This window comes from Conger conger, chromosome 3 (genome assembly GCF_963514075.1).
Source record: "Conger conger chromosome 3, fConCon1.1, whole genome shotgun sequence".
Taxonomy (NCBI): Eukaryota; Metazoa; Chordata; class Actinopteri; order Anguilliformes; family Congridae; genus Conger; species Conger conger.
Window position 1 is genome coordinate 6,753,846 of NC_083762.1, and position 13,393 is coordinate 6,767,238.

Below are 13,393 nucleotides of genomic sequence, written 5' to 3' on the forward strand. Positions count from 1 at the left end.
TGCATAGCATGTGTGTGCATGTATAGCGTGTGTGTGTGTGCGTGCGCGCGCGCGTGTGTGTTTGTGTGCATAGCATGTGTGTGCATGTATAGCGTGTGTGTGTGTGTGTGTGTGTGTGTGCATAGTATGTGTGTGCATGTATAGGGTGTGTACTTGTTTAGTTTGTGTGTGTGTGTGAGTGTGTGCGCATGTGCGGACTGTGTACTGTAAAATCTGTGCATCCTACATATCAAAAGTATTTGCATCTTGTTTTTGTCTGTTTTCTGGTGCAGCGGCTGCTCGTGTCCACAGCTAATAGTGTTAGCAGCCGTCTATGTCATTGGTGTATGTGTGTCCAACAATGAATGTGTGGCGGTGGTTTTAAAATGGCCCAGAGTCACTGGCTATCTGGGATGAATCTGGTGGCAGTTAAAAAGAATGTTCATATGTCAATATTCTGGCTTGTTTTGGTGAGTGTATGGTTGTTTTTTTATGGGATTTATTAGTGTGTGTGTGTGTGTGTGTGTGTGTGTGTGTGTGTGTGTGTGTGTGTGTGTGTGTGTTATTAGCTGCAGTAGTGATGTAAATGTGGGTTAGGACGTTAAGAGACTGTGAATCCCTGCGCCATGAATCATTTACTAAGGTTTGTGGGTAATGCATTTGTTTGGGTGTTTTTCTAATTAATTCCTGTGCTTTGAAATAGTTTTCTATTTTTCAACTGGTGCAATTTTGATAGTTCACTTGTACCCCTTGAAATGTAACGTACATTTCCTAAGATTTCCTGAGAGACTAAATCCCTCTGTGAAGAACTCGAACAGATTTGAGTTATTTTTTGGGCAGGACATTATCTGGTCTGGGTGTCCTCTGATTGTATGCTGGAATTCGCCCGTGTCAGGCAGGTAATTGCATTTGTCTGTCCTTCAGAGAGTCGTGTTGACATCTCTTAATGAAAGGCTGACCTCAGGGATGAAATTAAACCTCCAAATCACTCGAAAAGAATTTTCTGAGCAGCAAACGGTCCCAGTGGGCCCCACTGCAGTGCATTAGCGCTGAAAATAGATCTCGGAGGAGCTCGGAGACCGCTGACATGTGCTCAGTCCTTGGGGGGTGGTCTTTTCGGTGTTTTTATCTTTCCCACCAATTGATTACAAAGCTGCGGAGGAATGGAGCTGAAGTTGCAGTTTCCACGGCAAAGTATTTACAATCTCGCGTCATCTTTGTTTACTATTGTGTTCATGACCCCCCCCGCCCCCGGCTCGGCTAAGAAATGCCTCTAGACTGCAGGATCCAAAACGTGACAGCTCCAACTTTTCCTTCCTATGGGACAGTATTTTTAGGTCTCAAAATTTAAAAATATTTGTCCTAGTGTTATGTCAGCAGTTCGCCAGAACACAGATGTTTTTTGGCCGTTGTTTTGTCTCGGTGTGTTTGGGTTGAGAGGGAAATGCAGTATGGAGAGGAAGAGATGAGATGAAAACATAAAAACCTTATTTTTACTTTGGGATAATACAATAATAAAGCCCACCATCAGTTTCTACGTACTTTGTTGTCAGACCATGATCATGTTGACATGCCATTTAGGAAATAAAGTGACAGCTTACAGAAGAACCTAGAACAACAAAGCTTGAGTTTAACAGATTGAATGATGGAGCTAATTGTGAAGATGAGAGTATTCTCTCTCCCTCTCTCTCATTCTCACTCTCAGACTCCTGCTGTGTGTAGTCTGGAGGGAGGAGAACTAGTATTTTTTTCTTAATTGCCCTGCCCCCTTGGGATAAATAAAGTTTTTATTTATTTTTATTTATTTATTTGAATTGAATTACCAGCGTACCAGTATTCATGGTAATGTGATGAATACTCATGTGTTCATTTTATAAGTGCATTGTATTGATTAGTTCTGCTTTGTTTTTTTTTCTGTTTGTTTGCGTGTTTCTGTCTGGCTTTTTTCATTTTGATTTTGTTTTGTTTGTGTCCGTTTCCTACTTCTGGGGCCTTGGGGGTTGCCGGTATCAGATCGGCTGCGTTCTGCGATAAATGTTTTGTTCAAACTCAAAACTCTCTCTTTCTCTTTCTCTTTCTCCCTCAGGAGGTGGACATATTGGACATCAGTCTAATCAGGGACACCAGGACGGGGAAATTCTCGAAAATGGCGAAGGTAACGTTAGCGTAATCCCAGGACGAGTCCGTCAGTGTCTCCTGGACTGAAGTGGCGTGCAGGAGGTCGTACTCTGTGCGTTAACCGAAAGTGTTTCTTTTATCCGTCGGCCTACTCTCTGACTCCACTCGGAATTTTTGGCCCTCAGCAAATTGCATCGATTGAGCGATTTGGGTTGAGATACGGGTGCTGATGGAGACGGAGGAGTTGTGGCCTTGCCTGTCTGCACGCTGCCGAAATCAGGGGCGGGCCGCGTTAATGGGGTCAGTGTGAGGCGTCCTGCTCGCTCCGCTGTCTTAAGATGGTGGTCAGTGGGTCAGGCTGTTCTCGGAGTTACCTGATTGAGGCAGATGGGGGGCGGGTAAGGTAATCACCGGAGCCCCCCATTGAGTCTGGAGAGACCGCATTCACTCTGAATTCTCCAGGTGTCTGGAGAGAGCGATTGCCTGGCGCAAACATGGAGATACGACTCTCCATTTCGGGGGTTGCCAGGACAACGGTTAAGGATAAGAGGCATGTCCTTCCGCCGAGCGTGTCCCCGTTTCGGCAGAGCAGAGGCCGCTTGTCTGCCCCTTACTGAGGCGCCCTGACACCAGCTCAGAGCAGGACCTCGGGTTCGAGTTCCACACAGCAAGCTGCTATCGTCCTCCGAGAAGGCTTCTCCGGCCCACGTCTCTCCCTCTCAAACCCGGGCTCTTAAACAAGCCGAGAGGTAAACATTAGCCGCGCAAGCACTTATGGGTAATGGAGTCTTTGGCAAAACAAAACGCATGTCCTCATGACATGGGGGGGGGGGGGGGGGGGGTGTGTGAAGGGGAATACAATGCACAGCAGTCAATTTCTCCAAAAAGCCCGGGAGCGGTGTGGGATTGGGGTCGCAGACTGCGAGACGTCTGGATTCGATACAGTTCAATCCAATTCCGGGCGCCTTACTGCGGAACGCGACCTTTCCCTGGGTGTTTGCAAACAAAAGAAAAAGGCCCAGGCACTCAGCCCAGGCACTCAGAGGAGGAGGAACGGGGCGCGCTCGGAGCCAGGACCGCGGCCGATTAAAGATCCTCCTGACCCCGGCAGCTCCCGCGTTAGCGCTCAAATGTCACAGCACATAAACCTGCACTCCAGCCCACTTTTTCACTACATTATTTAGGCTGGCTTTTTTTTTTTTTTTTTTTTTTTCTGGCGGCCCCTGTAAAGTCTCTCTCTCGCCGCTCTCTCTCCCGCGGACGCCGGCCAAATCGGGCCCCTGCTACCTGGGACGGCCCGTTAATGCACTTTGATTTTCATAAATCAACACCCGACGACTGGGGACCTCGGACTCGCCGCTGATTCGGTTAGACCGGGGAGGAATGTTCTCAATTACCCGGCGTAATCTCGCCGAACTCTCTTCGATCCACCTTGTTATCCGTCAAATTGGCATCTAAACAGTACAAATTGTATTCCCCCGGTAAACTAATATTCCTCTCTGTTGTCCTGGCTTGTTCTGTGAACCTGGTCTATGACAACATTTGAGTTCTATTTACCGTTTCTGAAGTCTGTTCTCGAGCTGTGTGTGTTGCATTAACCCTCTTCCGCTTTGAACGGGGTTAATGTGTTGTGGTGTCTGTCCGAGAAGTGTACTGAAGTGTACTGAAGTGTGTCTCTTTATTCCCAATGGCTCAGGCAGTAAGAGCAGTCGTCTGGCAGTCGGAGGGTTTGCCAGTTCGATCCCCCGTCTGGGCTTTGTCAAAGTGTCCCTGAGCAAGACACCTAACCCCCAAATGCTCCTGACGAGCTGGTCGGCGCCTTGCATGGCAGCCAATCGCCGTCGGTGTGGGAGTGTGTGTATGAATGGGTGAACGGAGAAGCATCAATTGTACAGCGCTTTGGATAAAGGCGCTATATAAAATGCCAACCATTTACCATTTACCATTTACCAATGCTGCACAAATGTGGAATTCCAACGGCATTACGAGTACAGTAAATCGGGACTGTCGGTGAGGTAACGTGGCGCGTCTCTGGTCTCTTCCCCCCCTCAGGATCCTCGGGTTCGTGATGTGGTGGGCCAGGGGAAGGGCGAGGGCGGGTGCCCGGAGGTGAACTTGGTCACGGTGGTCTACGGCTGCGACCTGGTCAACGTCTCGTTCCTGACCTTCCAGGCCCTGCAGGAGGACACCGCTAAGGTACGTCACCCCCACCCCTCCACGACCCACCCTCCCGTAGTCTTACTCTCTTTCTCTCCCCTTTGCTCCCTCTCTTTCTGTCTCCCTCTGTTCCTTTTCTGTTTTTCGTCTACTTCGCTACGTCCGTAGATGGCAACGTTCACGTTTATGTGGTAGATAAATGGGCCGCTGAACTACTTTTAAAGGTACAGTCGGTAATTTCGGACTTTTAACGGTCAAGAGAGGAATAGCAGCAGCAAACGCCTTCAAACCACAACGCTGTTTATCGCTCTCCCTTCTCTGTAAAGGTGCTGACATTGAAACGCCATTGGCTGTGGCAATTAGAACCTTTTTTCAACCAATGGGCTTGAATTATTACACAGTTATACAATGTTTTTGGTACAGTGTCGGGCCGTCAACGGTCTATTTTGAAACCCGAATTTAAGGACTATAAACACAGGCGGAGGGGTGAGTCAGTGAGGCTTTTTCAATGACAGGAAGGGGTTTACAATGGCCTTGTAACAATGTTTTAAGATGAAAATCTTACCTGTTGTACCTTTAAGTAAAGAAACGGGCGGACAACATCAGGCAGGTCCAGCTGGCCCTCGTGCCTGGGTTGCCGGGGCCTGAGGGAACACACTGCACACACACTCCCTCTGTGCGTGCGTGTGTGTGTGTGTGTGTGTGTGTGTGTGTGTCTCTGTTAGCGTCAGCGCTGCAGCAGCTGCAGAACAGTGCTTTTATGGTGCCGCAGGGCTGTTGTGACCACCTTGTGGGCCTGCTTGTGTTTCCAGGTGTGGACGGAGGAGCTTTTTAAACTGGCCACAAACATCCTGTCCCAGAATGCCTCCCGCAGCACCTTCCTCCTGAAAGCGTAAGGGACCTTGTGTGTGTGTGTGTGTGTGTGTGTGTGTGTGTGTGTGAGTGTGTGAGTGTGTGAGTGCATACGCGTGTGAGAGTGTGCGCGTATGTGTGTGTGTGTGTGTGTGTGTGTGTGTGTGTGAGTGCATACGCGTGTGAGAGTGTGCGTATGTGTGTGTGTGTGTGAGTGTGTGAGTGCTTACATGTGTGAGAGTGTTCGTATGTGTGTATGTGTGTGTGTGTGTGCGTATGTGTGTGTGAGAGTGTGTGTATGTGTGTGTGAGAGTGTGTGTATGTGTGTGTGTGAGTGTGTGAGTGCATACGCGTGTGAGAGTGTGCGTGTGGGTGAGTGAGAGTGTGTTCTTATGTGTGTGTGTGCGTATGTGTGTGTGAGAGTGCGTTTGTGTGTGTGTGCGTATGTGTGCGTGTGAGAGTGTGTTCGTATGTGTGTGTGTGCGTATGTGTGTGTGAATGTGTTCGTATGTGTGTGTGTGTGCGTATGTGTGTGTGAGAGTGTGTTCGTATGTGTGTGTGTGCGTATGTGTGTGTGAGAGTGTGTTCGTATGTGTGTGTGAGTGTGTGAGTGCATACGCGTGTGAGAGTGTGTTCGTATGCATGTGTTAGAGTGTGTTCGTATGTGTGTGTGAGAGTGTGTTCGTATGTGTGTGCATGTGCGTGAGTGCATACGCGTGTGAGAGTATGCGCGTATGTCTGTTTGTGTGTGCGTATGTGTGTTTGTGTGTGTGTGTTTGGACATGTGAGTCTGTATGTGCGCGTGCATTTGTGTGCGCCTGTGTGTTTCCGTGTGTCTGTTTGTGCATGTGAATGTGTGTGTACGCATGTGTGTATGTGTGTATATATGTGCGTATGCGTGCATGCGTGTCTGTGTTGTGTGTACGTGTCTCTGTGTCTGTGTGTGTGTCTATGTCTGTGTGTGTCTGTGTCTGCACGTATGCATGTTTGCGTGTGTGTCTGTGTGTCTGTGTCTGCACATGTGCACATTTGCCTGTGTGTCTGTGTGTGGTCTGTGTATGTCTGTGTGTGTCTGTGTGTGGTCTGTGTGTGTCTATGTGTCTGTGTGTGGTGTCTGTGTGTGGTCTGTGTGTGGTCTGTGTGTGGTCTGTGTGTGTCTGTGTGTGTCTGTGTGTGGTCTGTGTGTGGTCTGTGTGTGTCTGTGTGTGTCTGTGTGTGGTCTGTGTGTGTCTGTGTGTCTATGTGTCTGTGTGTGGTCTGTGTGTGTGTCTGTGTGTGTCTGTGTGTGTCTGTGTGTCTGTGTGTCTGTGTGTTTGTGTGTGTCTGTGTGTGTCTGTGTGTGTCTGTGTGTGTCTGTGTGTCTATGTGTCTGTGTGTGGTGTCTGTGTGTGGTCTGTGTGTGGTCTGTGTGTGGTCTGTGTGTGGTCTGTGTGTGTGTGTGTGTGTGTGTGTGTGTGTGTGTGTGTGTCTGTGTGTGTGTGTGTCTGTGTGTGTGTGTGTGTGTGTGTGTCTGTGTGTGTCTGTGTGTGTGTGTTTTTGCTCTGTACCTGGAGAGTATTGCATTGTTCCTGAGCTGCTGGTCCCTGTGTTCTCAGGTACACTAAGCTCAAGTTGCAACTGGTTCAGGACAAAATCCCCGTGAAGAAGTGAGTATCCGGGGACCGGCCCGCACACCTGCCTCCCTGGTTCTGCTTTTGTGCCTCGGTTCTCTTACGTAACGGGCCACTTCTGTTCTCCCCTCTTTCATTTCTCATTCCCCATCATCCCTCGCTCTTCCATCTACTCCTTCTCTCCCTCCTCAGTTTCCTCAAGATATTTTCCGACAAGAAGCGCGTGGAAACGGCGCTGGAGCAGTGCGGCCTTATCGCCAATAAGGTAATCTGTAACCCGCAGGTAATCTATGAGCGCTCCGTCTACCGCTTCCCAGATCCAGAGGAGAGCCGCTCTCGCTCCGCAGACCTGCCTGGGGAGAGGCGGGTCAAAGTTCGCTCTCCAGAACAATCACCCCTATCTGAACACGAGCTCCACTCCCCGTGCCCTGGAGCGTATGCGCTGTCACCTGGGAAACAGGACGGCACTCAGACATTCTCAATGCCGCCGCAATACTTTTATTTTTCATTGTCGTATGGCGCCCCCTGCTGGCAAGCCATAAGTAAACAAGGTTATCGGAGGATATGGAATAAAAGTAACAGCAAAATTGATTTTACGTGCAAAAGCTATTTTAATGCATTTTGAAAGCGTTTTTATTTAATAAAGCATTATTTTTATTTAATAAAGCATTATTTTTATTTAAAAAAGCATTATTTTTATTTGGTGGTTTAATGCAGGTGGCTAGGTTGTGGGGAAGAAATTGAAGTCTGAATCCCCCCTTTCTCTGTACTGGCGCTGGTTAATATAGGTGTTGTCAGTTTTGTGTTTTTGATTTTTGGTTTTTTGACCAGCCTGTTGTCATTATGCCCCTCAGGCTCCGGTGTAGCCACTGACCGCTATCTCTCCATCTCCATCTCCACATTGATTTCCCTCTCCCTCTCTCCCTCCCTCTCTCCCTCCCTCTCCCCTCTCCCCTCCCTCCCTCCCTCCCTCTGTGTCCCTGCACCCTGCCACTCACCCCCAGGCCGAGGTGCTGAAGCCAGAGGACCTGACGTGGGAGATGTTCCAGACCTTTCTCAGCACCCTGTGTCTGAGGCCCGAGATCGAGCGCATCTTTGTGGAGCTGTGAGTCAGCGAACGCTGCCTCCAGTACAGACACGTGTGTGTGTGTGTGTGAGTGCGTGTGTGTGTGTGTGCGTGCGTGTGTGTGTGTGTGTGTGTGTGTGTGTGAGTGTGTGAGTGTGTGAGTGTGTGAGTGTGTGAGTGTGTGAGTGTGTGTGAGTGTGTGAGTGTGTGTGTGCGCGAGTGTGTGAGTGTGTGTGTGTGTGCGTGCGCGTGTGTGTCTGTGTGCGCGCGAGTGTGTGAGTGTGTGTGTGTGTGTGCGTGCGCGTGTGTGTCTGTGTGCGCGCGAGTGTGTGAGTGTGTGAGTGTGTGTGCGTGCGTGTGTGCGTGCAAGCGTGCGTGCGTGCGTGTGTGTGTGTGTGTTTGTGTGTGTGTATGTGAATACCCACGCTTATATTCAGATCCATGTGCCCTTGGCTGCATGTGTGTTTGTATAGTACTGTATGTACCTTCTCTCGCGGCATCAATACCATATACAGTATAAACCGAAAAAGTCTGATCAACCGAACAAGGTATGGAATCGGGAGTATAATACAAAATGACGACTACAAAATAGAAATATATTGGCCTAACACTATTATTTGGGGGAAACTAGAATTTATATAAATAAATGAGACGGGGAGTGATCTTAATGGCTGTTGCTAAAGAGCTTTAGAAAGGACCAGGACAAAATTTGCTGTTCGATTGAAATGCAAATAATTTTAAATCCAGAAAAGATCGCAGCATACGGATGGCTATGATACGGTCAATGCAAGTGCCGTCTTTCACGTACCATTGGTGTTCATGCATGTGTGAAAAGTTGTTTCTTTGCCAATGTCTCTGTAACTACAACTGTCAGTCACTATTTTAAGTGTCACCTTCAGTACTAAAATAGGCTATTACTTGCATGTGGATAAAGTAGCTCAATTAGCCCACCTTTAAAATGGTATCACTTTTGCTCCTGCTATCAAACCGTTTCAAATACCCAATAAAAATCTGTCAAACACCCGTCAGTAACAATGTAGCCAATATCCGTAAGGAAAAAAACGTTTTCCTTTTTTCGGTAAAAGCATTTTTTGCTCCGCCATCCTCAAATTCTGCACCTGAATGGCAGATAACGTAAATAACTGTAGGATGGAATCTCTTCCCTTATTATAGAGTTCTGTGGCTTTTATAGCACAGTGAGACAGTGAATGAAAAAGGAATACTGTCAGGGCTACATTCCAAATTCCTTCATTCCCGATGCGTTTGGTTCCCTGAGGTTCTATTGTGCATGTGCCCCTTTCCCTGCATTTATTCGTAAAGATGCTAATCTATAAGAGGGTAATTAATGTGGAATGACTCTACTTTTCGTATGATACCAGTGATGATACTCTCAGTTGCGGGTTTTTATGACGAACCCCCTCACCTCAGTATGAATGGTAAATGTTAAATGGCTGGCAAGGCCATTTATCCAAGGCGCTGTGCAATTGATGCTTCTCATTCACACACACACTCACGCACTCATGGTGATTGGCTGCCATGCAAGGCACCAACCAGCTCGTCAGGAGCATTCGGGGGTTAGGTGTCTTGCTCAGGGACACTTCGACACAGCCGGGGCGGGAATCGAACCGGCAACCCTCCCAACTCCCAGACAACACCCTGACTGCCAACTGCTCTTACCGTCTGAACCAATGTCCCCCCCCTTTTCTCTCTGTCTCTCAGCGGGTCCAAGGGGAAGCCCTTCCTGTCCCTGGATCAGATGCTGGACTTCCTGAACCGCCGCCAGAGGGACTCCCGCCTGAACGAGGTGCTGTACCCGCCCCTGAAGAGGGACCAGGTGCGGCAGCTGATGGAGAACTACGAGCCCAACGCCAGCCAGCTGGAGCGAGGTGGGGCGCCCCCACTCTCTCCCCCACCCTGTGACCACATCCACGTCTTCACCTCTCTCTGCTTCCTCCTGTCCTCCCTCTCTCCTTTCTCTCAGCCTTTCCCTCTCTCTGTGCAGCTGTTTTTATCGGTTGTGTCTCTCCAACTTCCTCAGTTATTCTTTCACTGCAAAAACCCAAAAAGTTATTTTAGTCTCGTATTTAGACCTAAAATCTTATTTTGATCAATTTTTTTCTTAATAAAAGAAAAATATTGCCAATGGGGTGAGAGTTTGACTCATTTCAAGATTTGCCGATGGGGTCAGTTTCACTCATTGACAAGTGAAATTTCAAACAGTAACTTAAAACAAGCTAATATTTTCCACTTCAGAGAAGAAAAGATTTTTGTCTCATGACAAGACATAACACCTTTTTTTGCAGTTCTCTCTCTCTCTTTCTCTCCAAGACCACATAAATAGAAAAAGACAAAAAAATCTGTTTAATTTACGGACAAGTACGATATAACATATGGCCTCTCTCCCTCTCTCTCTACAGACCAGATCTCTCTGCTGTGCTTTAGTCGGTATCTGGAAGCAGAGGACAACTCCATCGTTCCCTCAGAGAGACTGGACATCATCGACGACATGACCCAGTCTATCGCACACTACTTCATCAACTCCTCACACAACACATACCTCACAGGTACGGAGGCTCTGCCCGCCTCACAGTCGGGTGGTCGCTTGAGTAAGGGCGCGGCCTGTAGCCTGTAGCCTAGCGGCTAAGGTACATGACTGGGACCTGGAAGGTTGGTGACTCAAGCCCCGGTGTAGCCACGATAAGATCCGTGCAGCGGTTGGGCCCTTGAGTAAGTCACGTTGGAGAAACATGTTAAGCTAAATAACGGTAATGTAAGGAATGAAGTAGAACCAACCTTACTTGGATCTGTAGTAGTTATAGTATCCCATCATATGAAGTGTGTCCTAGTCACGTCTTCCTCTTCTGTGTTGCATCCAGTATCTTTGTCATTATATTCAATGCTTGTGACATGGGGGGCGTCATGGCTCAGGCAGTAAGAGCAGTCGTCTGGCAGTCGGAGGGTTTGCCGGTTAGATCCCCCGTTTGAGTGTGTGTATGAATGGGTGAATGAGAAGCATCAGTCGTACAGCGCTTTGGATAAAGGCGCTATATAAATGCCAACCATTTACCATTTACATACATTTGTAATGTTATAACGCAGAATGTGTGTGCGCGTATGTACCGTACAGCTACCAACGTAATGGTGACATAGACTTAAACATGATCATATGTAATGCATACTGTACTACTGTAATCCAACTAAGCTGCTATCTCAAATTATACCCTGAAAAGTATTGTATTGAGACTTAATCTTTTTCTCTGAAGTATGCAACATTAGCTTAAATATAAAGCTGCTCTTTGTTTGACAAGTGAAATTGTCAAACCCAATTGGCAATTTTTAGAATGAGTAAAACTGTCTCACCTCATTGGCAATATTTTTGTCTTTAAAAATTGTAGTAATATGAATTTGAGTCTAAATATGAGACTAAATACTTGTTGAGACTGACTTATTTTTTGGTTATTGCAGTGTACCCCAGCTTTGTCAATAAGAAAACGGCCTGTCAATAAGGCGGCCTGTAGCGTAGTGGTTAAGGTAAAGGACTGGCACACGCAAGGTCGGTGGTTCTAATCCCGGAGTAGCCACAATTAGATCCGCACGGCCATTGGGCCATTGGGCCATTGGGCCATTGGGCCATTGGGCCATTGGGCCCTTGAGCAAGGCCCTTAACCCTGCATTGCTCCAGGGGAGGACTGTCTCCTGCTTAGTCTAATCAACTGTATGTCGCTCTGGATAAGAGTGTCTGCCAAATGCCAATAATGTAATAATGTAAAAACATTATATTAGCTTATTCAGGCTATTCTGTGTACGGTAATGAATTAAACGTACTCAACGATGCTAGTCAGTCTTAGAGCCTTCCTGAGACTCCAGTCTTGCAGGCTCCCGGGAAGTGCGCGCTACCTACTTGAAGTTTGTTTCAGAAGTGACTGAATTAGTTCAAGCACCAAGAGAGAAGGGCTGACTTTGCCAGCCGGGGGACTGGAAGTGAATAGGACCGGAATAGGAACAGGTCTTCTTTAATCAGTGCTCAGAGAGGCACTCGTGGGTTTAATTAAGGGCTCCGTGGTAACAGGTGGTCCGTGTGTGTGTGTGTGTGCGTGTGCGTGTGCGTGTGCGTGTGCGTGTGCGTGTGTGTGTGTGTGTGTGTGTGTGTGTGTGTGTGGGGGGGGGTTTAGTGATGAACTGCAGAGCTGAAGCAGTGACCCCGTTGCCCCCGTTTGCCCCCTCAGTGGGGCAGTTGACAGGGCCGTCGTCGGTGGAGATGTACAGGCAGGTGCTGTTGACAGGCTGCCGCTGCATAGAGCTGGACTGCTGGAAGGGCCGCCCGCCGGAGGAGGAGCCCTACATCACCCACGGCTTCACCATGACCACGGAAATCCCCTTCAAGGTGCGCGAACGCTCCCCACACCCCCCCTTCCCTACCCCACCCAGCCCACCTGTCCACCTGTAACCCCGCCCTGTCTGTGCCTCATCAGTCCAACTCGGCAGCTGTGCTGTCCCCTGCGCCGCCGTGTCTTTCTGTAAATGTGTTCCCATCATGCATTGCTCTGAACCATTTGAAGAGTGGGGTTTTTTTTTTTTTTTTGTTTAATGCTCTTTACAAAGTTCCAGGACTGTTCTTTTTCGATTGGCAGTGGTCGTTGTGGTAATGCTTTATTTGTGGAGCTGTAGCCTAAGGATCTTAAGCTTAAGTTCTTAAGATTGGTACCTGTATAAATGGATGTAACAATAAAACCTCTTGAATCTTGAATCTTATTTGAGCTATTTCATTGGGTAAATACACAGCTACGTGTGTAATTATAAAGGTAACTGCTTTGATTTCATTGGTAAGTACTATGAAACAAAGTCAGTAAGTACCGTGAAACAAACTTGTTAAGTACTGTGTAAATACGTTTACAGGCCATTTTCATAGTACTTACATCTGGAATCAAAATAGTTACCGACATGTAATTTTGCACCTGGTATTTTACCCAGTAAATACTAGGTGAGTAACAGGCTGTAAAATAAAACGTTTCCATCATTGTTACATCAGCATTGCAATGTTCATAACGTGTTCAGTTAAGAACATTCTCGTCACACTTTTTGTAATCTTGCACATTAAACGGGTTAACCCAGCGGTCTTCACTCCTGGTACTGGAGAGCCTTAGTATCAGCAAACCAATTCAGACCCATGAAACCAGGTGAGGTTGAGTTATAACCGTGTAGATACCTGCTTTAATTGATTAATTAAGTGCTGAGTAGCAGCAGAGCCCGGCACCCCCGTACGGCTCTCCAGAACCAGGAGGGAGGGCCTCTGGGTTTAAACGGTAGCGCCTGGCTCTCTGAGCTGTGTCGCTGAGCCCTGCCTCTCCCGCCGCAGGAGGGTGATCGAGGCCATCGCGGAGAGCGCCTTTAAGAAGTCGCCGTACCCTCTCATCCTCTCCTTCGAGAACCACGTGGACTCGTGAGTATAGGAAACTGGGGCGAGCGCACGCCGGGGGGGAGGAGGCGCGTCGCGCGGGAGAGGAGGAAGGAGGCGCCATTGTGGGCATGCGGCTCTCAGCAGGGATCTGTCCTTTCTGCTCAAAATGGGTTCAGTTTCTCACTTTCTCACTTTTTTTTTTTTTTTTTACTC

The 13,393-nt window shown here is 48.0% G+C and overlaps 1 protein-coding gene across 1 annotated transcript in view; it reads left to right on the forward strand.

The window, feature by feature from the left end:
* The window catches only part of plcb3 (phospholipase C, beta 3 (phosphatidylinositol-specific)), a 62,688-nt gene that overhangs the window by 26,215 nt on the left and 23,080 nt on the right, over positions 1 to 13,393 (forward strand). The window contains 10 exon segments of the mRNA XM_061233438.1: positions 2,066 to 2,134; positions 4,150 to 4,293; positions 5,067 to 5,146; positions 6,702 to 6,752; positions 6,909 to 6,981; positions 7,721 to 7,821; positions 9,502 to 9,668; positions 10,200 to 10,346; positions 12,009 to 12,225; positions 13,139 to 13,222. Of these exon segments, the coding sequence (XP_061089422.1) occupies positions 2,066 to 2,134; positions 4,150 to 4,293; positions 5,067 to 5,146; positions 6,702 to 6,752; positions 6,909 to 6,981; positions 7,721 to 7,821; positions 9,502 to 9,668; positions 10,200 to 10,346; positions 12,009 to 12,225; positions 13,139 to 13,222 (1,133 nt within the window).